Here is a 23,394-nt window from a genome sequence, read left to right on the forward strand (position 1 = left end):
CCCTAGGCAACTACAGTGGGGCCTTGACTTACGAGTGTCTCGACTAACGAGGTTTTTGAGATACCAGCTGTCTCTCGGTCAATTTTTTGCATTGAGTTGATAGAGTAATTTGAGTTAACGAGCTCTTTAAGGAGCTCGGTCTCGGAACGAATTAAACTCATAAGTCAAGGCCCCACTGTACTAGTCTACTCTCTCTCCATTTACTCCCCTAACCTGCAAAAGTGGGTTGCAATACAGTTGTGATGATAAAGAATGCAATAATTAATAAATAATAAGACAAGAATAAAGGGTTTCCCGTAGTCTAACCGTGAGCCTACTTTTGCCTCTCCCTGTCTGCACAGACGTTTGACTGGCTCCCCCACCTAAATGTGTTCCCAAGCTTCACCCAAGTCGTCCACCGCCAGGCCTTCCTCTTCTTGTAGCTCCCAGGCCCGTGGCGTTCGGCCGGCACAGGCCCGATCTCCAACCCTCTTCAAACACCGAACGTGCTCCCGTCGCGTACAAAACGTGGTTGGCATCTTGGCACGTCATCCAAGGCCTTCTGCAGCCTGGCCCCGCCCGCCGGCGTCCTCCCTCCGTCCTCCGCGAGTCTGTCCCCCCCCCCCACACACACACACACACACGCACACACACACGCACGCACGCACGCTGTAGGGTACCGGTGCTTTTCCTATCACCATCCTGCGCTTCACTGCTCCCGCTCCTCCCGCTGCCCGTGGAGATCTTACTTACGCTTCGTCGCTGAGCTTCACGTCGCCTCCGGGAGAAGCCATCCCAGATCTGTCTCCCCCAGGCAGGAAGGTGTTCTTTCACTCTCGCAGCCCGGACTCCCAGATTCATTCATTGTCATGAAGTGGACGCCAATCTATCTATCAAACGCTCCATCTTCTCGGAGCGTGACTCTCTGATGTTCTCACTGTACTTTCTGCAAGGCTTTGCACGTAGTTGGTGCTCAAACAATATTTGCTGGGCAACTGATTACCCTCTTTTTTTTCTGATTATCCTGGTGAATCTGTGTAGTTCTTTTTGCTTTTCAAAGCTGTTTTATATATTTCTTCTCTTTTGAAAATCAGAAGTAAAGAACGTTGGGAAGAAAGGTTATCAGTAGTTTTAACCTGTTTGAAGGCTTGGGGTTCTGTTACAGCATATTGTGGGGTGCATGGGACGAGGCTCCAACCAACTGAGCCACCGGCGGGCTACCTCCTCCCCTGCGTTTATGTCACGGTTTCTCAGGCGTAGCTTCTCTTGTCCTTCCTGCTTGTGGTGCGGCTCGGAGGCTGTCCTGAGAGGAGCTGTTAGCCGTGGGAGAGTTATTTCTGAAGTGCTTGAGCTCGCCATAGAAAGACACCGGGGCAGGAAGTAGGTCAGATTCAAGCGGCCTTGCGAGAGGACTCCAGTCCTTCCGGGCGGAGGCCACGCTGGGTTCCCCGGGGACTCATCTAGCCCAGAGCAGGTGCTCCCGGTGGCAGTGAGCCGGCGAGTGAGTGCCACGCGCCTGGGGGTCCCAGGCGCCCAGCTGTTCGGGAAGCTGGTGAGGAACAGCTGAAGGGTCCCAGCTGCTGTTTACGGGAAGCTGGGGGGATGGACAGATTGGCCTGAGGGGTGCCGAGCGGGGAGGACACCTTGATGGGTGGCCGTTCATCAGCATGTCCAAGTTTGCTGAGGGAGGAGACTGTCTTCTGTGAGCCCCCGATCTCAGGGCGTAGAGGAAGCGCCAAAGAACAAGAAAAAGAAGGCGCTGAAGTGCAGAGAGGTGCCCAGAGGCTCTGGGCAGAGACGCTGAAGAAACCGCGTAACGGAGTCACTGCAGGTGGCGGGGTTCGCCAAAACCTCTTTGCTTAGAAGTCAAGCAATTGGGTGAAGTACTCAGTCCCAAGGTAGAAGGGCGAGAACCAGGCTTTTCCTCCGTGTCTCCGCCCATCTCCCACACGGACGGACGCGCCAGCACCTCCACCGGTGCCACCCCTTCTTTCCGGCCCGCGAGCCTCCGCACACAGCCCGTTGGTGTAAATAAAGTTTTATTGGGACACGGCCACCTTCTTTCGTTACCTGTGGTCTGGGCTGCTCTCACCTTCCAGCCAGTGTTCAGCAGTGAGGACAGACCGCTCGTGTGGCCTGCAGAGCCTTCAACAGGAACCGCCGGCCCCGCTCGTGTCATGAAGGGATGACTAGTTTTGAGCTGTTTTTCCATGAGGATCGTGCTTTGCACCAACCCGTGTGGTTTTCTGAACAAGCGCCCGTTTTTTCATGGCGCATGTTTGCAAGGGGCTGTGCCAGAGCCAGCGGCGTGGTCTGGGACCAGCTACCTGAGACCCTCTGGCCACCCGAACTGCCCTGTGAGAAATTGCCTGCACCCAATAACAGGCATCCTTTGTTTCTAACATTTGCTCACTGCTCAGCGTACGCCCGTGTTACAGGGAAACTGAGGCTCAGGGGAGGGAGGGCGGGAGGCCCAGGCAACAAAGGGCAGGATTTGAGCCGAGTCTGGAGGAGCAGAGCCCTGCACGCAGCACTGCCTGTGGCCCCGCCACCGCCCGCCCTCCTGCACCCTCCGTGCCCTGCTCCCCATCGTCTGTCGGGCTTCTGGGTCAGGAGCCTCTGACCTTCCCTCTTCGGGTGACACGTTTCCCTGGAGCACCCACTCCTCGCTCAGTTTTCTCTCTGACCCACCCCTCTGCTTTCAGGCATCTTTCTGCCCCCCCCCCTCACCCCCAGCCCCACTTCCTGGGGTAACGCTCCCTGGAGGTTGGTTTTGAAAGCAAATGAGGCCTGGGGTTCCCTTCACCAGCAGTCCCACCCCCACCCCCACCCCCACCCCCACCCCCAGAGCGGCGCCAGGCTCTCCATCTCTTGGGCAGACGGCTCCTGCGGCCGGAGCCGGAGAATTAGCTGGAAGGGAGCATGGCCCAGGGCCCTGGGGCACCAGAGTGGCAACAAGGCAGCTGCTGGGCAGGCTGAGCTGGCATTTCTGACCTTTGGGGAGAGAGGGCGTCCTTAAAGAGACAGTGAGCCCTTTTCTTTGCTGGTGGCCGAAGGCCAGTTCAGATGCCGGGAATGTGAAGAGGCCATTGTTCTGGCCACGGGAGACGCCCACAGGGCCCAGCCTGTTCTTCCTTTCCCATCAGCAGCCGCGTGTCCCTCTGTGAGGTGCAGCTTGTCAAGTGTGAAGGACGGCGAGCCCTCTGCAGCCACTGCCCCCTCCCTCCTCCTCCGCCGTCTGCGGCAGCCTTGTTGCGGCAGCCTTGTCACCGAGGCTGGGCAACAGCGGAGCTCCCTGCCCGCACGGCGCCTGGCCAGGCACGGCCTCCGCAGGCCGGCGAGGAGCCAGGTGCCTGTGCGCTTGTCCCAGGTGCGGGGCGAGGCACAGGACGGGTTTCCGCAGGTGCCTCCGGCGAACTGCCCGCACGAGAGCATCTTGGGGTTCTGGGTTCCAGTTCTAGAACTCTGGCCCCAGGATCTGATGGTCAGCAAGCACACCTGAGCGGGAACCACTGACCGGATGGGCAGCCCTGACCTGGCCGTCAGAACCATGTGGGGACACGCCGAGTCGGGGTGTCTGTGCAGGGCCCCCGGGGTTGAGCGCGGCGGCTTCTCTTTCGTGGTTCAGAGCAGACACCCGCTGGGGTTGACCCCGGGCCGCACCGGCCTCTCTCTCTATGATCTTCGGTAAGTTCCTCGCCCTCCGGGCCTCCGCGTTTCTCCCTGTAAAATGGGTAACTTAGCGCCTGCTGTGTCCTGGGAGGAGACGGAAGGAGTTGATAGGTGTAGCATTCCGGCCGCAGAGCGAGCATATCAGGAACCGTGGGAGCTTTCACGAGCCTCTCATTTTGGAGACTCTCATGCAAGTTGGAGACTGTGACTTCAGGAGTCGGCCAGGCCTCTGGCACGGAGGCCGGCCTTAGGAGGGAAAGCCACCCCCCCCCCGCCCCCCCATGCTTTACACGCGGCCGGCAGTGCGCAGGGCGTCCGACTTGCTCTGGGAAGGCACCCCCCCCCCCCCACACACACACACACACACTTGCCCTCCTCGTCTCCCGGCCATGGGGTGAGGAGCACATCTCTGCCTGGTCCCCAGCTCTGGGCGAGGTGGGGCCGAGGAGCGTGGCTGCTGCCACAGGAAGGCCGAAGCCACATCTGTGAGGCTGGCCGGTCTCTCGGGAGGGAATTCAAGGAAGAGAAAACAGGCCGTGGCCCGAAATAGCTGGACATAAACGCCAGCCTTGTGATTGCTGCCCACACCCAGCGCGGTCGGAGCAGGCCGAGCCGCACAGCCCTCCGACCTCAAGGAGGAGACCCACAGAGGTGTCTGTGTGACGAGGGGGTGTGCATCCAGGGTACGTGGGTGGCATGACCCTCGGGAACGCTGGTGAGCCAAAATGGGCACCACGGTTGAGCATGTGCCCAAGGTTTTATTGTAACTTTTGGTTTTGCTCAACCATTACTTTTCTGAAAATGACCCTGTGGGACTACATATTTCCGTGTTTAGTATCCAGCTCGAGGCTGCCTTTTCTCCCTCTGCTCTCTGGTTTCTCTGCCTTCACTCCTCTGGGGTTGCATTTGTCCGGCTGCGCTGGACAAGGCTTGAGGCTAGAGGCGTCTGGGAGGACTGACCGGTGCCGGCTCTACCTGCCCCCCGGGGTGTTCTGGGAAGTAACTGAAGCTGGACAGAAGGCCAGGGTCAAATACAGGGTGTTGTGCCAGGCACCCGGCGGTGGTAGTCACAGACCCTGATACAAGGATCCTGGTGGGTCGAATGCTACATATTCAGAGGAAAACCAGGCAGCCCTCCAGGCACAGCTCGTGGCTGTTTTCCATCCCGACGGGAAAGGTCAGCGTGCAGGGAGCCGGCGGGGGCCGCGCTCCCGCGGGCACAGCACACAGGGCTCCCGGACGCCTCCCAGCGGCATTGCTGCGCGTGGCCGTGGCCGTGGCCGGGGTTGGTGCCTTTGGTGGCTCTGAGGCCCCGGTGATGGGTGGGGCAGCACTCGGGCTGGAGAGACGCCGGGCTCCTGCCCCATCACTTAGCGTGTTGATTCATCGGTTTGGTTTCCCTTCCTTCTCCCGGAGAAGCAGCAGAGACCAGCTCTGGGTGGAACCGGGCTGAGTTAGAGCCGGCGGCTTCCTGCTTTGGAGACCCGTGGGCGCTGTGGCCCTGTTCCTGGCCCCTGGCAGACCTACCTTCCGCCCGGGGAGGAGGGTCGAGAGGAGAGGGGAGGTGGAGAGGCCTCGTGGTTTTTGGCACGAAAATCAGAAGCCTGTGCTCAGCCCCGCCCTGCCGCCCGCTCACCTGGAGGGCTGGTACGGGGCTGGTACGCGGTCTGGATGCGCCTGGAGATGAGGCTGAGGGTCCGCCTCTCAAGGAGGAGCTCCCTCCAGAGCTGCCCCCCAGCCTCCGCACCCACCCCCACCCCCCTACCCCCCCACCCCCCGCCGGTGCGGCTACCTCAGCTGAGAGAGTCCCTACGGGCACGTCCCCCTCCTGCGCTTCTCTCTCCTCTTCAGCTGCTGGGCATCCTGTGTCTGTGACCTGCCCCCCTTCCGTCTGGACCTCCCGTTACTTGGCGGTTCTGCATGGGGCAGGGTTTCCAGACCCCACCGTCTCCCTTGTCGTGTCTGAGCAGCAGACTCCCGAGTGAGGCCGGTGCTCCCCTAGCTGTGCTCCCGGTGCTGGGTCCCCCTCACTTACTCTGGATGATCATGTTTTAGCTGCTCTCCAGCCACGGGGTGGTTTTGGTCCGTGCTGAGTGCTGTGGTCTTTGCCCGCCGGTGCGAGACGTTCACGGGCCGCCGAGTGTTGGAGAAGAAAGGTCCGCGGCCGAGGTCAGGCTGCTTCTGCAGAGCCCCGTCCGCAGGCTGCCCCTGCCCGTGCGTGGCCGAGGCCCAGCGGCCTGTGGACTGTGGACGCTGGGAAGGGAATCTGACTTCGATGGGAGGGGATGTGCGTCTGAGTCCTGTCTCTTCTGTTCCTGCCTGTCCCTTTCCAGCCTGTCCCCTCCGCTGCGCGTCTGAGTCCCGTCTCTTCTGTTCCTGCCTGTCCCCTTCCAGCGCCCATTAGAAGAGTCAGGCCTTGCTGACGCTCCTAATGAGGACGGTTCCGAGTGTAGGAAGAGGGAGCTGCCCAGCTGCCCAGCACAGCCCTGAGGGCTTTCTAGCTCTTCTCGGGGAGACAGGACTTGCAGACGTAGGAAGAGGGGCGGGTAGTTCGGGGCCCGATGTGGTCACAGGAGAGGAAGTAGAAAGGAAGCGGGGCTCCGGCCGGTGACGGCCCTGCTCGCCATGGCCAGCACGGTCTCCCGGCCTCCCTCTCCGCGGCACAGAGCTCGCCTCTTTGGCTGCTTCTTAGCACGTGGAGGCGCGAGAGGTGAAGGGTGATCGTGGACCTTTAGAGCAGGAAATAACGGGGGGTCATCCGACCACCCCTTCTCCTAACGCATGAGGAAACCGAGGCCCGGGAAAGGGTGGGGTCTGCCCAGGTCACTGCCCAGGGTCACCTGGTGCCTCTGGCCCAGGAAGGCGACGCTGCCTGACAAGGTGAGTGTGGGGTGACCTGTGTGAACTGTCTTTGTGGAGAGTGAGCATGTGCGTCCCTCACGAGGGGCGGGAGGGCAGCACCTGCAGCAGGAGCCGCCGGGTTGCGGGGGGGGCGGGGGGGGGCGGGCACAGAGCAGAGCAGCTGCCACAGCTGGACCCCAGAGAAGGCCGGTCCTGGGTCCTGGGAAAGGCGTCCGTGCACGAACAGTCTGGTCTGGGTGGTAGGTGAGCCCGCGCAGGGCCGGCAACCTCTCACGCAGCGGGCGCATCGCAGAGAGCCGGGCATTGGGCGGGCGCACGCCAGAGCCAGGCTGTGTGAAAGCAGAGGGTGGAAGTTCGCTCGTCCCTGCGAGAGCCCCACCCCCACCTCACAGAGTCCGGGCTGGATGAGGAGTGCTGGTCAGGGTGCCTGGGAAGGACTCTGCCACTTTGCTTTTTACTGGGCCTTCCGCTCTGGTGACCCCACGGACCGGCCAAAGTCCTGAGACGGGCGTGGAGTGGGGCCGGGAGGCGACAGCAGCCTCTGGCACAAACCAAGGCCCCCAAGGGGCGTGGTCATGCCTCCTGGCTCATCGAGACCCCTCTAAACCCCCACCCGGCACCCAGGGCAGGCACCCCACAGGGGTGTCCTGCTGTGAGCCCTGCAGGCTGCCAAGGTTCAAGAAGAGTGGGCACGGGTGGAGGAGAGGGAGGGGATGGTCCTGGGGCGCCAGCCTCCGCCAGTGGCCGGAGGGACTTGTGCTCAGGTGCAGCCGTCAACACCGTAACTGGGGCAGCAGCCGGCGGGCTTCCCTCTAAGACCTTGATCCAGGATTAGGGGAGGTCAGCTCCGCCGCGGAGAGGTGAGTGGGATGGGGGCTTAGTCTCCTGTTGTCCTGAGCGGAAGCCGTGGCAGGGTCGTCTGCGGGTCCCAAGGGCCGGGACGGGTCCGCATCCTGAGCCTGAGCCTGAGCTTCGGCCCCTCCTAGCATTGGCAGCAAGCCCCCCTCCCTCCTCACACACAGCCCTCAGGGCCATGAGCGCGTGGGTGAGACAGGCCTGGAGAGGCGGAGACCGCCTTGCCTGGAGGAGGCCCTGGGGACGCGCCCGTGGAGCAGCCTGCACAGCGTGAGAGTGAGGGCGGGCGGAGCGAGCTTGAACTTCGATGCCGGGCGCTGGGCCTGCTGTTTCTACCTGTGTCCCGGGCGCGGGGACCTGGGGCTCTGCCTCCCTCCCAAGCGCCCTGGAGAGCAGGTGTCCCGCGGACAGAAGTCACGGTGGGAGGTGGGGGGAGCCAGCGGCAGGTCGTAGCCAGCACACGGCGACTCTTCGTGGTGGGAAGGACATCGGGTTAAGTGGTTCCTGTTATTATTTAATCCTCTTTCAGGTCAACTTACCGTAACCCCGGGACTGTGGGCAGATAAACCACTTAATTTGCATAATTAAGTGCTTCGTTAGATCTGGGCCTGTATCTTAAAGGTCTCCAGCCCCTTTGTGTCCACCCTCCTGGCGGTTCTGGGTTCGGGGCCTTCCCGCGTGGGCAGGTGTGGCCGCCCCGGAGGACGACGCCCCTGCCCCCGAGACGCTCTGTCACGTCGCTGGGCCTCTCTGAGGCCACGGGCGCCACCTGCTTCCCCAGAGGCACGACCCCCGATTCCTGCGTGTACCCTCACTGCCCCCCATCTCAGTCCCCTCCCCAGGAGTCAGCCTAGTTTCTCGCGAGACCTGTTCCCACACGAGGCGGCTGCGCGGTCACGCGAGCCGGCCCTCTCTGTGGGGCCGAGCGCCCGTCCCGCCCGCCACCCCCGTGGGTCCTGCTGTGGCCACGTGCACCCACTTAACTCAGAGGCTCTAGGAAAAGCGGAATCTCAGAGAGCGATTTTCTAAACGAGTAGAGCAAAGGTAATTGGGTCAAATTGAAGAGCAAGGAGGGAAGGTGACATGGGGGAGGCGGCCACTTTGAGTCTGTGCGCCCCGTCCGAGGAGCGGGGGCCAGGCGTGCTGGGCCAGCTGCGGACGTGCTCGCCGGCTCTGACTCACGCCTTCTTCTCGGAAATTGTAATAATAATAATAAGATTAAATGAGACAAAACCCAGGGGATACAGCGCCCAGAACAAGGCCTGGCACTCAGTTCTCAACGCGCGTCAGCTCTGATCATTAACACGGGAAATCGTTTTAAAAAGAGGAAAATTGACTCTTTAAGAAAACAGTCTGACTTCTGGACAGTATGCTCACTTGACTATAATTTCAGAAGTCATTTTTCTACTACGCTACTAGAGAATTAAGGTAGAATTGCATAGACCAGTGGCTCCTAATTTTTGCTGCACATTGCAATCACCTGGGAATGTTTATTTTTTATTTATTTTTAAATATATTTTTATTGATCTCAGAGAGGAAGGGAGAGGGAGAGAGAAATAGAAACGTCAATGATGAGAGAGAATCATGGATCCGCTGCCTCCTGCACGCCCCCTACTGGCGCTTCTAACAGGGAAGGGAAGGTGTGACATGGACACCGTGCAAGCGGGCCCAGGCGCTCTGACCGGCTTGCTCTGGAGCTTCCTCGTGACCCGGGCATGTGCCCTGGACTAGAATCAAACCCGGGACCCTTCAGTCCGCAGGCCGACGCTCTATCCACTGAGCCACACCGGCCAGGGCCACCTGGGGATGTTTAAAAAGTACTGATGCCTGCCCTCACCCCAGACGCCTGACTCATTGGCAAAGGGTAGGAGCTAGGCAGTGAGGTGTGTGAAAACTCTGAGGTGGCTCTGAAGTGCAGCCAGCCCACTCGTAACCAGCGTCACCCCAATAACACAGGGCGCAGAGCATCCCGGCATGTGTAACTGATGGAGGCTGGAATCTAGAGCGGCTGGTTGGGGACACTTAGGAAAGAAGAAGGTGATGCCGGGCTGGCGTACGTCGGGAGGGTGTGCGGCTTGCGCGGTGAATGAGGTTTGGAGGGACGTGCACAGGGGACCTACCCCAGCAGGTGCCCTTCCCACTGGCTGGGGCCACGCCTTCTTCCTGCTGGGCTCCGGCCGAGGGAACGCTGTCCGCCTGCTGTGCTTTGGCCGGAAGGGCGGGCGATGCTGGTGTGCCACACGGGGAGAGGGGTGCAGAGCTGTCGGGACCCGGCCCCTCGCCCCGCATTTGTCTGGCCGTTTCTTGCTTCAGGTTGTAATTACATGGACATCCCTGCTCCTCATGGGAGAGATGCAGTATTCATGAGGGGCCTTGGGGTACAGCGGGGTCAGAGGCCTTCCGTGGCCCGTGCGGACACCCAGCCCCGCGTCCGTGGGTTACCGGACGGGCTGGGAGCTGCGAGGGCGGAGGGGAGCCTGGGTCCCCGTGTTCTTGCACTAATGGTTCATAAAACAGGGGCGGCTTCCTGAGGGATTCTGGGCGGGTTACTCCGCAGGTCTCCTGAGCCCCTGACCGCCAGGCGCAGCCCCTGCTTACTCCCCAGGGCTTGGCTTAGACCTTTCACGGCCCCTTCCCGTTTTTTGAATTTTTTAGAAACATGGACTTCTCGGGCTAACAATTTAGCTTCTTTCTCTTCGAAACTTGGTGAGCGATGGCCGTGTTTGTGCCCCACGTGTCCTGTCCCCTCGTCCCCCCTGACGGCCATGGTGAGGCGCAGGCAGCGTGGCTGGGGCGGTGCTGGCCGCCCTGGTTCCCTGCCTGCGGTGTGACTGGGGGGCCGTGGTCTGACCTCTGAGAGCTCAGCTCCTCATGGGGGGGCCGGGTGATGTGGGTGAGGTTAGAGGAGGGAAGACATATTGCTGGTAAAATGCTCTGTCTGGCCCAGGAATGTTCTAAATGTTCTGTTAGTCACCCCATTGCTACGGAAGAACTTGAGAGCAGGGACGACGTCTCACTCCCTGAGCTGCTGACTGCTCATGGCCGCAGGGGGTGTCGCTGCGCATCACTCGGGAGCTGGAGCCGGAGTGTCACCTTGAGGCTCATGAACCCGGAGCAGGTGCAGAGGACGCTGAGGGGCAGGGGGAGCAGATGGAAGCACCACCACCACCCCAGGGTGGAGAGGGCACCCCGGAAGGGGCAGCGTGGAAGGGGGTCCCCCACAAGCTGGGCTCAGAGCTCATTGGACAGGGGTGGCTGTGGCCCTGTGGGCGGCACCGCGGGGCTGCAGGCTGGGCAGGCCAACTGCAAACTGTCCATCGGGGTGTCGGTGAGACTCAGGGCCGTGACGGGACCACAGGGCTGGCGCCGGCATCCCCAGGCGGCGGGGCAGGGGGTTTGGGCTGAGGGGCAGCGATGGATCCGGGCCTCCATAGGGACAGTGGAGCCTCCTGGCAGCGCAGTTTGGGGAACTGAACGCCATATGTTGGTTGTAACTGATGATGAGTCAATGCAACAACCTCGTCTAAAGGGCATGTTACCGAGCAGGTGTGTGCCTGTGGAGGGGCAGGGGTGTGGCCAGGTCAGGGTAGACGTCTATGTCCAGTTTCCTCGCCTATTTCATAACGAAAGCTTTATAGGTAAGTAGGCTGTGCGCTTCGCACACACTGGTTCTCAGCGATGTCACACCTCCGGGCCTTTTCTTTCTTGGACGCGCCCGCACTCTTCAGCATCTCCCGGACGGTTAGCTTTGTAAGGCACCTGCGGTGTGGGTGCTGATAGTAATATAGTCAGGCCCACTTTCGCCAGCATTCCCCATAATTTAACCAAGTCAGACTTGATGTAAATGTCTGAAGTCCTTACTGTGTACAAGTGTTTTGTTCTCCATGGGATGGGAGGAGGATTCAAAGATAGGAGAGCTGTTCTTTATCAGCTCTGCCTCCCCTTCTGTGAACACAGTCACCCAGCACTTGCAGCGAACCAGGTGCGGTGCAGACGGGGCCTCTGTCTGTAGACTGGCTGCCCAGACCAGAAGGGGGGGGGCGTTGGCTGCCCAGGACGGCGGGGGGGGGGGGTTGGCTGCCCAGGACGGCGGGGGGGGGGACGGGGGGGGTTGGCTGCCCAGGACGGGGGGGGGGGCGGGGGGGGTTGGCTCAGTGGTTTGCAGGTGTGCCCCTTTCTTCCCAGATCCCTCCAGGATGCTCTTTAGAGTGAGCTTTTGATGCTGCCCAGGACTCTCAGAAACCTCCTTTCCTTTCAAAAATAGAAGCTAATGTCGGTTTTCCATATCTCTAAGGGAAAGGTTTAATTCAGAAAATGATGCTTACTTTTCCCTCAATTCCCTAAACTCAACCACAGAAGAGCAGTTTGGGATTCAGCACCAATAGCTCAGCTATGAAAAGGCAGAGCTGACTCTCAAGGGCGTAGGTTCCACCTGTGGGAGCCCCCAAGCTTAGTCGGACTACTCACAGTGGGGCTCAGACTGCGCTGACTTACCCAAGGGTGGGGGGCAGGTGTGTAAACACCAGCAGGGAAGGGCCCGCCTCCATCCCCATCAGCCTCAGCCTCCACTCCATCAGCCTCCACCCCATCAGCCTCCACCCCATCAGCCTCCACTCCATCAGCCTCCACCCCCATCAGCCTCCACCCCATCGGCCTCCACTCCATCAGCCTCCACCCCCATCAGCCTCCACTCCATCAGCCTCCACTCCATCAGCCTCCACCCCATCAGCCTCCACTCCATCAGCCTCCACCCCATCAGCCTCCACTCCATCAGCCTCCACCCCCATCAGCCTCCACTCCATCAGCCTCCACTCCATCAGCCTCCACCCCATCAGCCTCCACCCCATCGGCCTCCACCCCATCAGCCTCCACCCCCATCGGCCTCCACCCCATCAGCCTCCACCCCCATCGGCCTCCACCCCCATCGGCCTCCACCCCATCAGCCTCCACCCCCATCAGCCTCCACCCCATCAGCCTCCACCCCATCGGCCTCCACCCCATCAGCCTCCACCCCATCGGCCTCCACCCCTATCAGCCTCCACCCCATCAGCCTCCACCCCATCGGCCTCCACCCCCATCAGCCTCCACCCCCATCAGCCTCTACCCCCATCAGCCTCCACCCCATCAGCCTCCACCCCCATCGGCCTCCACCCCATCGGCCTCCACCCCCATCAGCCTCCACCCCATCGGCCTCCACCCCCATCAGCCTCCACCCCATCAGCCTCCACCCCATCAGCCTCCACCCCATCAGCCTCTACCCCCATCGGCCTCCATCCCCTTCCAGCGGCACTTTTCCTTCAAACAGGACGTCATGGGTAAGAGTGGGCCTCGGGGAAGCAGGTTGCATGCACCTGCTCTGCTGTCTGCTCATCACACACAGGAAGGTGCCTCTTGGTTTCCTCCTCAGCGAATGGGGGCTGAGCCCTGTTCGTCACCTGCTGTGGGCGGAGTGAGACCCTTCCCCTTGGAGGCGTGGCCAGTGGCACTGCACATAGAAAACGCTCCTCCGGGTTCAGATCAGGCTCATGGGGCCCAGGTGGCTTCTAACAGGGAAGGGACGGTCGACGTGGACCCCGCGCAGGCGGGCCCAGGCACTCCCAATGGCTGCGCTGGAGCTTCCTCCTGACCCCTGACGGTCCGGCGTGGGAGGAGAGGGCACGAGCACCTTCAGGTGGCGAGGAGGGGGGTGCACAGACCTCACGCCGTGAGGACTGGTTTCCCTCAGTCCAGACTCGCCGGGGGCTTGTGACCACCGTCTGGCCACAGGAGGCCCTGGTGTTTTGCAGAAATAGCTGTTGTTCTTCACCGGTGTTGCCGCTCGTTCTCATTTATCGGACAGATACTGTGTCCGATGCAGCTAAGCGTGTTACTCGTATTTACCCCATTGAGTTCCCACCGGATTCAGCAAGACCGTTATTGCTGTGACTGCTTTAAAGGAGAAAAAGCCTGAAGCTTAGTGAGGCTCAGGTCTCAAAAGTCACATCAGTCACCGAGGCCCCGGGAGCCGGGCACAGGCGTGTCTGGTCTCTGCGCCTGCCCTGTGAGCCCCTTGCTGTCACCCTAAGCCACGAAGACACCCACACGGAGGGCGGGGCGGCGCTGTTCGGGAGGACGTCCCGAGTGACGGAGTGAGCGAGTGCCGGCTGCCGGCTCCCCAGCCCCTTGGTCTGCTGTGGAGCCAGGGCCGGCGGTCCAGTCCTGGCACCGGCGCTGTCCCCCGGCTCCTGCGTGCTGGGGGGACATGCAAGGAGCAGCCTCCGTCTCCTGAGGGTGAAACCGGCAGCGTGACCCACAGAACCCGTGCCCAGGTTCTGCGCTGTGCACCGTGCCCCGTGAGGACAGGTGGGAGAAGCACCACCTTCAGAAAGCCCAGCAGCTCGTCCGGTCACTCCCTTTCCGATGAGGAGCCTGAGCTGAGGGTCACAGGGTCGGGGAGCAGCAGCACCTGGCTTGGCAGGCAGACCGGCCGAGGGCAGCAGGAGGCAGGGGCAGTGCCAGCAAGGAGGCGTGAGAAGGGGCGGGACTGACGCGAGGGTGGGAGAGCGGCGCTGCTTGTCCCCAGGTCCTCCCAGCGCCGTCCTGAGGAACAGAAACGCCCTTACTGAGTGAGGTGGGACCAGACAGCCCAGACCCCCTGCTTCAGAGGCACCACGGGCGGCCGCTCTCTCCGGCCGCAGGCAGTCCGTGAAGACCTGTGGCCACGAGTGGGGCGTTCGCCAGCAGGTGCCCGCCGTGTTCGCTCCCGCGTGGGCCTGGGGAGCAGGACACAGTGACGTCAGGGGACGATGACTGTGATCCCCTCCAGCGTGCTGTCCTGTGCAGCTGCATCAGACGGACAGATGTTTGTCCGTCCCTTAAGAACATACAAACAGTGAGAAGGCATAAGCCAGCCCTGTGCTCCCGAGCGTGGCCCGTGGGAGGGCAGCGTGGGCCTCACCTGGTAGTTGGTCAGAAAGGCGGACAACAGCAGAACGCGTGGGTTAGCGCGATCCTGAGGCGACTGAGGCGAGAGGCACTGAGCTGAGCATCGCCATCGTCTTGGTGGGCGTTGGTGTCTCCCAGCCCCGGTCGGGTTTCTCGCGCTGCACTGTGGAAAGGCGATGGTAGTTCTCCGCACTCACCCTCTGGTGCACGGGGTGTTAGGCAGCCAGTCCTCATGGGGTTTGGGTGCGGGACCTGGATTCCCACTCAGCTGTTTCAGCCGTAGGACCTTCCGTCTTTCCAGGACGACAGCCTTCTGTTAGATGTGGTCACATGAGGCCCGAATACCGGCCTCACTTTACTGCACTTCACAGATGTTGCATTTTTTTACAAATTGAAAGCAAGACCCTCCTCCAGTGCAAAGATGACGACTTGCTTTATTGCGGCACCTGCTTTATTGCGAAACCTTCTTTACGGTGGTACCTGCTATATTACGGTACCTGCTTTATCACGGCACCTGCTTTATCGCGGGGCTCTGGCATCGAACCCGCAGCGTCTCCAGGTGGGCCGTAGGTGACGGCTGAGGAACTCAGACAGGAGCGAAGGTGCTGTGGAGGCCGTCCGTGACGTGCACAGCCTGCACTGATGGTGAGTGGAACACCTCATCTGAGCGAGCGTCTGTGGGCTGTTCCTGGGCCCCCGCTGGGTGTCATCGGGTGGACGGGAGAAGAACCCGCGTGAGGGTGCAGCTCAGGGTTTGGAGACCCAGGGGCCCTGCTTTGTCACGAATGTGAGCGCCTCACTCACAGTTACTCTTTGTCTGTAAGAGTCTGACCCGCTGGAGAAGCAGGCGTCAGGGCCGTCTGCCATGGAGTCTGGGGGCCACGGGTGGCCGCTGTCCTCTTCGGCGGTGGTGGTCTCGGGTCTGTGTCCGCTCCCCTCTCCCCCAGCTGGGCGTGAGCCGCTGTCAGCCTGTGGGGCGCAAGGCTCTGTTTTGCCTGGGCGCCTGCTCTGATCGAGTGCCCCCTCCTTGATAAGGGACCCCATACGCACCTGGGAGGGGGTGGGTGCCGCAGAGGGAGCAGAAGCTCCCGGGGGTCATCTGTGTGCTCTCTGATGGGGACGGAGAGGAAGTCACGCCCTGCCGGCCCGGGGAGGCGCCCAGCGGGGAGGAATGACAGAGCTGGCAGGCTGCGGCGGCGCTGGAGTCGCATTATGTAAAGCGGCAGCCGCGGGGGTGCACGCGCGGGCTCGCGCGCGTGTCTGAGTGTGTCTGTGCGCGTGCGTGCGGCAGCTGGAGAACAGCTGTCTGGGAGCCGGGGAGAGGGAGAGGGGGAGCAGGGGTGAGGGAGAGAGGCCGTGGGAGCTGCATGACCACTCGGAGGGGCTGCAGTGGGAGGCGGGAGAGCAAATAAAGGGGAGCCATGCTCACAATGCAGAGCCGTGGGAAACCCCCGAGAAAGGAGGCTCCCCCGGCCTGTGAGGGCCCCGCCCCCCGCCCCCGGTAGAGCAGGGCTGTGGGTGGTCATGGAGGTGAGAGCCTGCTGCGTCCTCAGGGCCCGCTCCCGCCCACCCGCTGCCCAGTGCATGAATGAATGAGGCCTCTGCCTGCCCTCTGCTCCCGTGCCCATGGCTTCCAGGTTAGTGCTGCTCGTGCTGCCGCTCGCGTGCATGTGTGCGTGTGCGTGTGTTTGCATGGGCGTGTGCGTGTGTGTGTGTGTGTGTGTGTGTGTGTGTCTTTGTTTCCTTGTGTTTGGAAGGGCTGGCCATGCCCAGGGAGGGAGCAGGGCCCGGGGCTGCAGGAGCGCCTGTCGTGCTGTGTGCTGTGTCCAGGCTGTGCCGCTGCTCAGAGCTGCTGAGGACACACGCCTTCAGGGGCGGAGTGGCCCGGAGCCCCTGTTCTTGCTTCTGTTCTGTGCGGGGATCTGAAGGCAGCGAGTGGTGCTGCGGAGCGGCCGCTCTTCTCCCTGGCCCCCCTCCTCACCTTCACCGCAGTGCCAGGGGAGCCATGGGAGCGAGCTTGGGCACTGGGGGTGGGCCGGTCAGGAGGGGGAGTGGTTGAGGCCGGTGGGGTCGGCTTGTCCCCAGGACTCACTCAGGACCCTGGGACTTGGCGGCGGCCTGAATTAGCCGTGTGCCAAGGAGAGCTGGCCCGGCTCCTAGGGCAGTGCGGGCGGCCATGTGCGCCTGCTCTCCACCCGCAGCCCAGCTCGCGTGCCCCTGGTCGGGGAGACCAGGGCATCGTTAGCAAGAGGGGCAGCCTGGAGGGTTCTGAGGCAGGGGAGAGCCTGGGGGGTGCTACCAGGAGAGCGGGAGTGGGAGCGGGAGCGGGGAGTTGATAGCTCCCCTCTCCAGGAAATAAAGGTTGTTTATTCTTCGGCTTAGCGGGCATTTGGCTCCGAGATTTGCCATGTGTTTTCAGAAAACAGATAGTCAGTGGCTGGGCCTGACTCCCCCACGCCTCCTTGCATTGTTAGCTATTGGCTTGATTTAGGCAAGTGGAGCGTGGGGAGGACTTGGATCGCCCTGTGTCCCTGGGGACTCAGCCTCCCCCCTCCCCCCCCCCCCGCCAGGGCCAGGGCAAGGGGTCTTTGCCGCTTACCTTCTCTGACCCTCCTTAGCAGACTATGCTGCTGTGAGCCCGCCCCCCCCCCCCCCGCCTCTCCTCACCCCAGCCACCCTGAGCAGAGCCTGTGTTCTCTCAGGTTCAGAAACGGGTGGGGCTGTGGCAGGAGGAAGGGAGAAAGTGCCGTTCTGGGAGCTGCTCACGGCTGAGGGGCAGTGTCAAGGCCATGGAGAGCAGTGCCGGTGGGGAGAGAAGGAAGAGCGAGCCTTATCATCCCACCCACACAGAATCCTCCTCCTCAGCTGTCCCCTGCGGGCGGGCGGAGCCCTGCCTCCACTCCTGGCGTCATCAGCACAGGTTCCTGCTGGTGGGGGGTGGGGCCGGGACGCCTCCCAGCTCCCGGGAAAGGAGGCCACAGCTCCCAGGCCTGCGGGTTAGACAGGGCCTGAGGGCAGGGGGCAGCGGTCAGGCCCGGTGAGCCTGCGGCCTCTGCCGCAGAAACCAGTTTGCCTTGGACAGTGGAGGTGGCCACGGGCAAGATATGAACGAGTGAGCATAGCTGTTCCCAATAAAACTTTATATCATTTTCACATGTCACGGGATAGTCTTGCCTTTTTCCCAACATTGAAGAAGGTACAAACCTCCTTAGCTCATGGGCCCTTCAAAACCTGGTGGAGCCCTAGCTGGGTTGGCTCAGTGGATAGAGCGTCGGCCTGCAGACTGAAAGGTCCCGGGTTCGATTCCGGTCAAGGGCACCTGCCCAGGTTGTGGGCTCGATCCGGAGTGTGGGGCGTGCAGGAGGCGGCCAATCCATGATTCTCTCTCATCATTGATTCTCTCTCTCTCTCCCTTCCTCTCTGAAATCAATAAAAATATATTTAAAAAAACAAGCAAACGAAAAACCTGGTGGTGAGCTGGGTTGGCCACCAGTGGTTTGCTGAGCCCTGATTGGCAGCGCTGAGCAGGGTCCTGGTGGTGCTGGTCCCCCTGACAGGCGTGGCGGATGCCGCCCTCGCCCACCCGTGTGCGCACACACCTCCCACTCCTGGACCAGTTGCCTAACAACCTCGGCCCTCAGTGCTGCCCACATCCAGGCAGACCGGAAGCTCGGCTCCTCTGTGAGTCAGGGAGGGACTGGAGGAGGGACCGTGGGCTCCGGATCGACGCGTCCAGCTCTGAGGATCTCGGGCTGTGGCCCTGCGTCCTGCCTGGAGCCCAGGCCCACTCAGGGCTACGGGACGGGCGGGTTGAGGGTGCGTGGGTGCGGCCTCCTCCCTGCGGATGTGCACACATACGTCACACACGCACGCACCCCTGAGCGTGGGCTGCAGCCAGGGACTCAGAGCAGGGACCAGTTCCAGGTTCCCCCGACTCAGAAGATGACTCCAAAAATATGTGTTTGCGCTCCGATTTCCAAAGCATGCGCCATGGCGTGCCCTGTTGTGGGCGCGTCCCTTCTCTGCGGCATTAGCCCCGTTTCTGGGCTCCCCAGTTTCAGGGGGATTGAGAGGGACTGGAATTCCTTCCGAGGAGAGTGGACCAGCGTCCGAGGAGCCCAGGGAGTGGCCGGGGGCGGCTGCGGTCGGAGATGAGACCGAGGGAGCGTGAGGGCCGGTCAGGTTGCACGTGGAAGAGGAAGTCGACTCAGCTCCACTGCAGAGCGGGTAGCAGGGGGGCGTTTGGCCGGAAGCCACGGGAGGCAGTTTAGAGAGTTATCCAACGATGCAACGGGTCACATCCCCGACTTCTGACAGTCACTTGAGGTAAAATCTAAGCAGATTCGGGGAGATGCTGTGGAGAAAGGGGTTTTGCCTTAGGAAGGTGGTTTGGGGATCAGACGGGAGGAAGGGTGGGTGAGGGGGCCCAGCTCAGGAGGCGTCGGGCCTGGAGCTGGGCTGGAGGAAGGCGGTGGGAGTGCTTGCCACAGGCTGCGTGCTGTCACAGGCGCGTCCGATGGTGCCGGCGGCAGTGAGTGAGGCTGCCGGCGGCCGGGTTTGTGCCTGAGTACACTACAGGCCAAGTTCCCGTCCCGCCTCTCAGTGACTTGGGTGACCTGCAGCTGGCAGGTTGCTGCCGTCTCTCGGCCTCTTTGTCCTCAGGTTTTACGATTTTAAGATAATGGTTACTCTCCGCCTGTTCTGTTGGATCTCTAGCATCCTCAGGGGTCTGAAAGGAATCGGTCAGGTGCATGGACTCACGGTGTGGTCCAGGGGAGTACCCAGGGGAGGGTGCGGGGTGCTGCTGTCCACCTCTCGTCCCCTCACCCCGCTCCCCACATGGCACCCTCCTCATCCCCCACCCTCCCCACCTTCCCCACCCCCCCCACCCTCCTCATCCTCCCCACCCCTCACTCTTTCCACGTTCTCCACCCCCCACCCCCCGACCTGGTACCCTCCTCACACCGCCCCACCCTCCTCACCTTCTCCACCCCCAGTCTTCCCACCTCCTCACTCTTTCCACCCTCCCATCCTTCCCCCTTCCCTCTCCCCCGTCCCTCTCCCCTCCCTCCCACCCTCTTTATCCTCCCTATCATTTCCTACACTCCCCACCCGGCACCCGGCACCCCCCTCACTGCTCCTCTGACTCCCCTTAGGAACAGCCCAGGTGCCAGAGGTGGGGCTGGCGGAGGGAAAGCTGGTGATGCTCAGGTAACGGGCAGGAGGCCACATCTGGTTTCTGGGTCCTTCAGCTGCAAGAGGCCGTGCCCTCCACAGCTCCCCGTGTACCCTTGCCCCTCCGACCCCTCCTCTGGCATCCTTTTGGGGGTAGGCAGCAGCCACACTCATTTCCTGGCGTCATAGATGCTGAAGGTCAGAGAGCAGTGGTTTGCCTGGATGGTACGAAGGGAAGGCTGAGTCTGGCCCCTGGACAGGAGTCGGGGAGCTGCTCTGCCTGGAGTTTACATGCCTGTTTCTCTGAGGCAGGGCCTGCATCCTCAGTGCCAGGGGCGTCCCATCACCCGGTGCAGAGCGAGGGCTCCTCAGCCGCGCATGGCGGGTGGACGCATGCCGCATGCTTCCTTTCGGTTCAGCAGCACCGTTCTCTTGCTGGCGGGGGGGGGGGCGGGGGGGGGGCTGGAGAGCAGCAGCACCTCCGTACCTTGTCCCGTGGCCGCGGCCTCTCCGGGGACTGGAATGTCTTGTAGGGAAGGGCCTCCTGGGATGACGTAGCCCCTTCCGCTTTCTCGGGCTCCGAGTGGGGCTTCTGAGGTCCAGTGGGTGGGGTTGTACCTGGATTCGCTGGGATTGACAGTCAAGTTTCAAAGCGTGACGTCCCTGCCGTGGGCCGGTCCCATGCCTGATCGTGTGTAGTTAATCCTTGTGTATCTACAAGACCATGACCCGGGTGTGCCGGGGTCCCCAAAGGTGTAGACGGGTCCAGGGGTCCCCAAAGGTGTAGACGGAGTCGGCGAAGAAGGAATGACATGGAGACAGCGTTCAGTTGATCAGCAGCCTAGCCAGGATCTCCAGCCAAGTTCTGGTCTCGATCTCCAGAGAGGTTCTGCTTAGGATCTCCAGCCAGGTTCTGTCCAGGTTCTCCAGCCAGGTCCAGTCACCAGGTTCTAGTCAGGCTCTCCTGCCAATCTCCGCAGTCAGGTTCAGTCCAGGATCCCCTGCCATGTTCTCCCGCTAGGCTCTGTCTCTAGGCTCCGAGGCCAGTCCCTCTCCAGGATCCTCCGGCATGCTCTCGCCAGCGAAGTTCTTCTGTCTCTAGGCTCCGTGTAGGTTCTGTCTTCTTGATTCTGTTCTAAGTTCTGAGTGTTTCTGTCTTGTTACAACTATATTTATACCAGTTGATTCAATCCTATCACTCTCTATTACAAAGGTTAGGGCATTTCTTATCTCCGTTCCAGGGAGAAAAGATTATGTAGTTTAAGCATGATTGTTCATAGTTAAAGGGATTAATTACCCGCCTGGCACTTAGTTGAGGGGTTTTATTCCCTCCCTAACTTCAGGGGAAAATCCCTACCTGGGGATTCAACCTTTCTCGGAGAGGTGACTTTGGTTAAAACACAGCGCCAAGAAGGTGAGCAAACATATTAAGAACCGTATGCCATATATGCCAGGTCCCTTGAAACAGCAAGGATGGACCGGCTCCCGGCAAATTCCCCCTTTTTTATTTTTTAAAAGCAAGCATTAAAAAGAAAAACCTGAAACGCTCTCTTGTATCCATTTTAAGAGTAGGATTGGCGCTTTCTGCTATTACCTGAGTCCTGATCTATCACCCCAGGGAGAGCTTGCCAATCCTGCACTTTCCCGGGGTGGAAAGGCTGCAGTGGGGTTAAGGATAAGGCTCCTTGGGCCTACCTTCTCCCATGCCTCTACATTTACCTTTCCGGCACCTTTCCTTCCTCAGAAAAGCATGGACGTATTTCTTGTATAAAATGTTCTGTCTGACTGGGAGTAACCTTAATTCCTCTGCTAACAAGCATATATGTTAAAAGATCAATACGGAGTCTTTTTTCTTTAGACTCAGTATGGCACATCTTCTTAATCTAAAGATCAATACAGAGTCTTCTTTCTTTGGACTCAGTATGGCACATCTTCTCAATCTAAGTTCTTTACTATCCACCTTCTTACCCTACTTATCCTCTATAGGGGGGTCTGTAGCACCCTGGTGGAGTCCTATCCGTCCCGAGTGTGGGGTTCTCAATGGGGGGGGGGCTTACCTAAGGGAATCCTGTTCCAGGGGTTCCCAAAGGTGTGGACGGAGTCGGCGAAGACTATCCACCCTCTTCCTACGGTGGAGTCCGATCCGTCCCGAGTGCAGGGCGCTTACCTAGGGGTCCCTGTTCGGGCGCCAGATGCTGGGGTCGAGCCCCAGCAGGTCCAGGGGTCCCCAAAGGTGTAGACGGAGTCGGCGAAGAAGGAATGACATGGAGACAGCGTTCAGTTGATCAGCAGCCTAGCCAGGATCTCCAGCCAAGTTCTGGTCTCGATCTCCAGAGAGGTTCTGCTTAGGATCTCCAGCCAGGTTCTGTCCAGGTTCTCCAGCCAGGTCCAGTCACCAGGTTCTAGTCAGGCTCTCCTGCCAATCTCCGCAGTCAGGTTCAGTCCAGGATCCCCTGCCATGTTCTCCCGCTAGGCTCTGTCTCTAGGCTCCGAGGCCAGTCCCTCTCCAGGATCCTCCGGCATGCTCTCGCCAGCGAAGTTCTTCTGTCTCTAGGCTCCGTGTAGGTTCTGTCTTCTTGATTCTGTTCTAAGTTCTGAGTGTTTCTGTCTTGTTACAACTATATTTATACCAGTTGATTCAATCCTATCACTCTCTATTACAAAGGTTAGGGCATTTCTTATCTCCGTTCCAGGGAGAAAAGATTATGTAGTTTAAGCATGATTGTTCATAGTTAAAGGGATTAATTACCCGCCTGGCACTTAGTTGAGGGGTTTTATTCCCTCCCTAACTTCAGGGGAAAATCCCTACCTGGGGATTCAACCTTTCTCGGAGAGGTGACTTTGGTTAAAACACAGCGCCAAGAAGGTGAGCAAACATATTAAGAACCGTATGCCATATATGCCAGGTCCCTTGAAACAGCAAGGATGGACCGGCTCCCGGCAAATTCCCCCTTTTTTATTTTTTAAAAGCAAGCATTAAAAAGAAAAACCTGAAACGCTCTCTTGTATCCATTTTAAGAGTAGGATTGGCGCTTTCTGCTATTACCTGAGTCCTGATCTATCACCCCAGGGAGAGCTTGCCAATCCTGCACTTTCCCGGGGTGGAAAGGCTGCAGTGGGGTTAAGGATAAGGCTCCTTGGGCCTACCTTCTCCCATGCCTCTACATTTACCTTTCCGGCACCTTTCCTTCCTCAGAAAAGCATGGACGTATTTCTTGTATAAAATGTTCTGTCTGACTGGGAGTAACCTTAATTCCTCTGCTAACAAGCATATATGTTAAAAGATCAATACGGAGTCTTTTTTCTTTAGACTCAGTATGGCACATCTTCTTAATCTAAAGATCAATACAGAGTCTTCTTTCTTTGGACTCAGTATGGCACATCTTCTCAATCTAAGTTCTTTACTATCCACCTTCTTACCCTACTTATCCTCTATAGGGGGGTCTGTAGCACCCTGGTGGAGTCCTATCCGTCCCGAGTGTGGGGTTCTCAATGGGGGGGGGGCTTACCTAAGGGAATCCTGTTCCAGGGGTTCCCAAAGGTGTGGACGGAGTCGGCGAAGACTATCCACCCTCTTCCTACGGTGGAGTCCGATCCGTCCCGAGTGCAGGGCGCTTACCTAGGGGTCCCTGTTCGGGCGCCAGATGCTGGGGTCGAGCCCCAGCAGGTCCAGGGGTCCCCAAAGGTGTAGACGGAGTCGGCGAAGAAGGAATGACATGGAGACAGCGTTCAGTTGATCAGCAGCCTAGCCAGGATCTCCAGCCAAGTTCTGGTCTCGATCTCCAGAGAGGTTCTGCTTAGGATCTCCAGCCAGGTTCTGTCCAGGTTCTCCAGCCAGGTCCAGTCACCAGGTTCTAGTCAGGCTCTCCTGCCAATCTCCGCAGTCAGGTTCAGTCCAGGATCCCCTGCCATGTTCTCCCGCTAGGC

The 23,394-nt window shown here is 60.2% G+C and overlaps 1 protein-coding gene across 15 annotated transcripts in view; it reads left to right on the top strand.

Moving 5' to 3' along the window:
* GRAMD1B (GRAM domain containing 1B) overlaps positions 1-23,394 on the top strand; it is a 245,349-nt gene that overhangs the window by 159,949 nt on the left and 62,006 nt on the right. The window contains exon 1 of one of the 15 annotated variants that reach the window (XM_059676854.1): positions 15,859-15,929. The exons of the other annotated variants lie outside the window; for them this stretch is intronic. Within the exon in view, the coding sequence (XP_059532837.1) occupies positions 15,919-15,929 (11 nt within the window). The 5' untranslated portion in view covers positions 15,859-15,918. Of the gene's footprint in view, positions 1-15,858; positions 15,930-23,394 lie in introns of those variants that run through there. 15 annotated transcript variants of the gene reach the window in all.

The sequence above is a fragment of the Myotis daubentonii genome, chromosome 19 (genome assembly GCF_963259705.1).
Source record: "Myotis daubentonii chromosome 19, mMyoDau2.1, whole genome shotgun sequence".
NCBI classification, from domain to species: Eukaryota; Metazoa; Chordata; class Mammalia; order Chiroptera; family Vespertilionidae; genus Myotis; species Myotis daubentonii.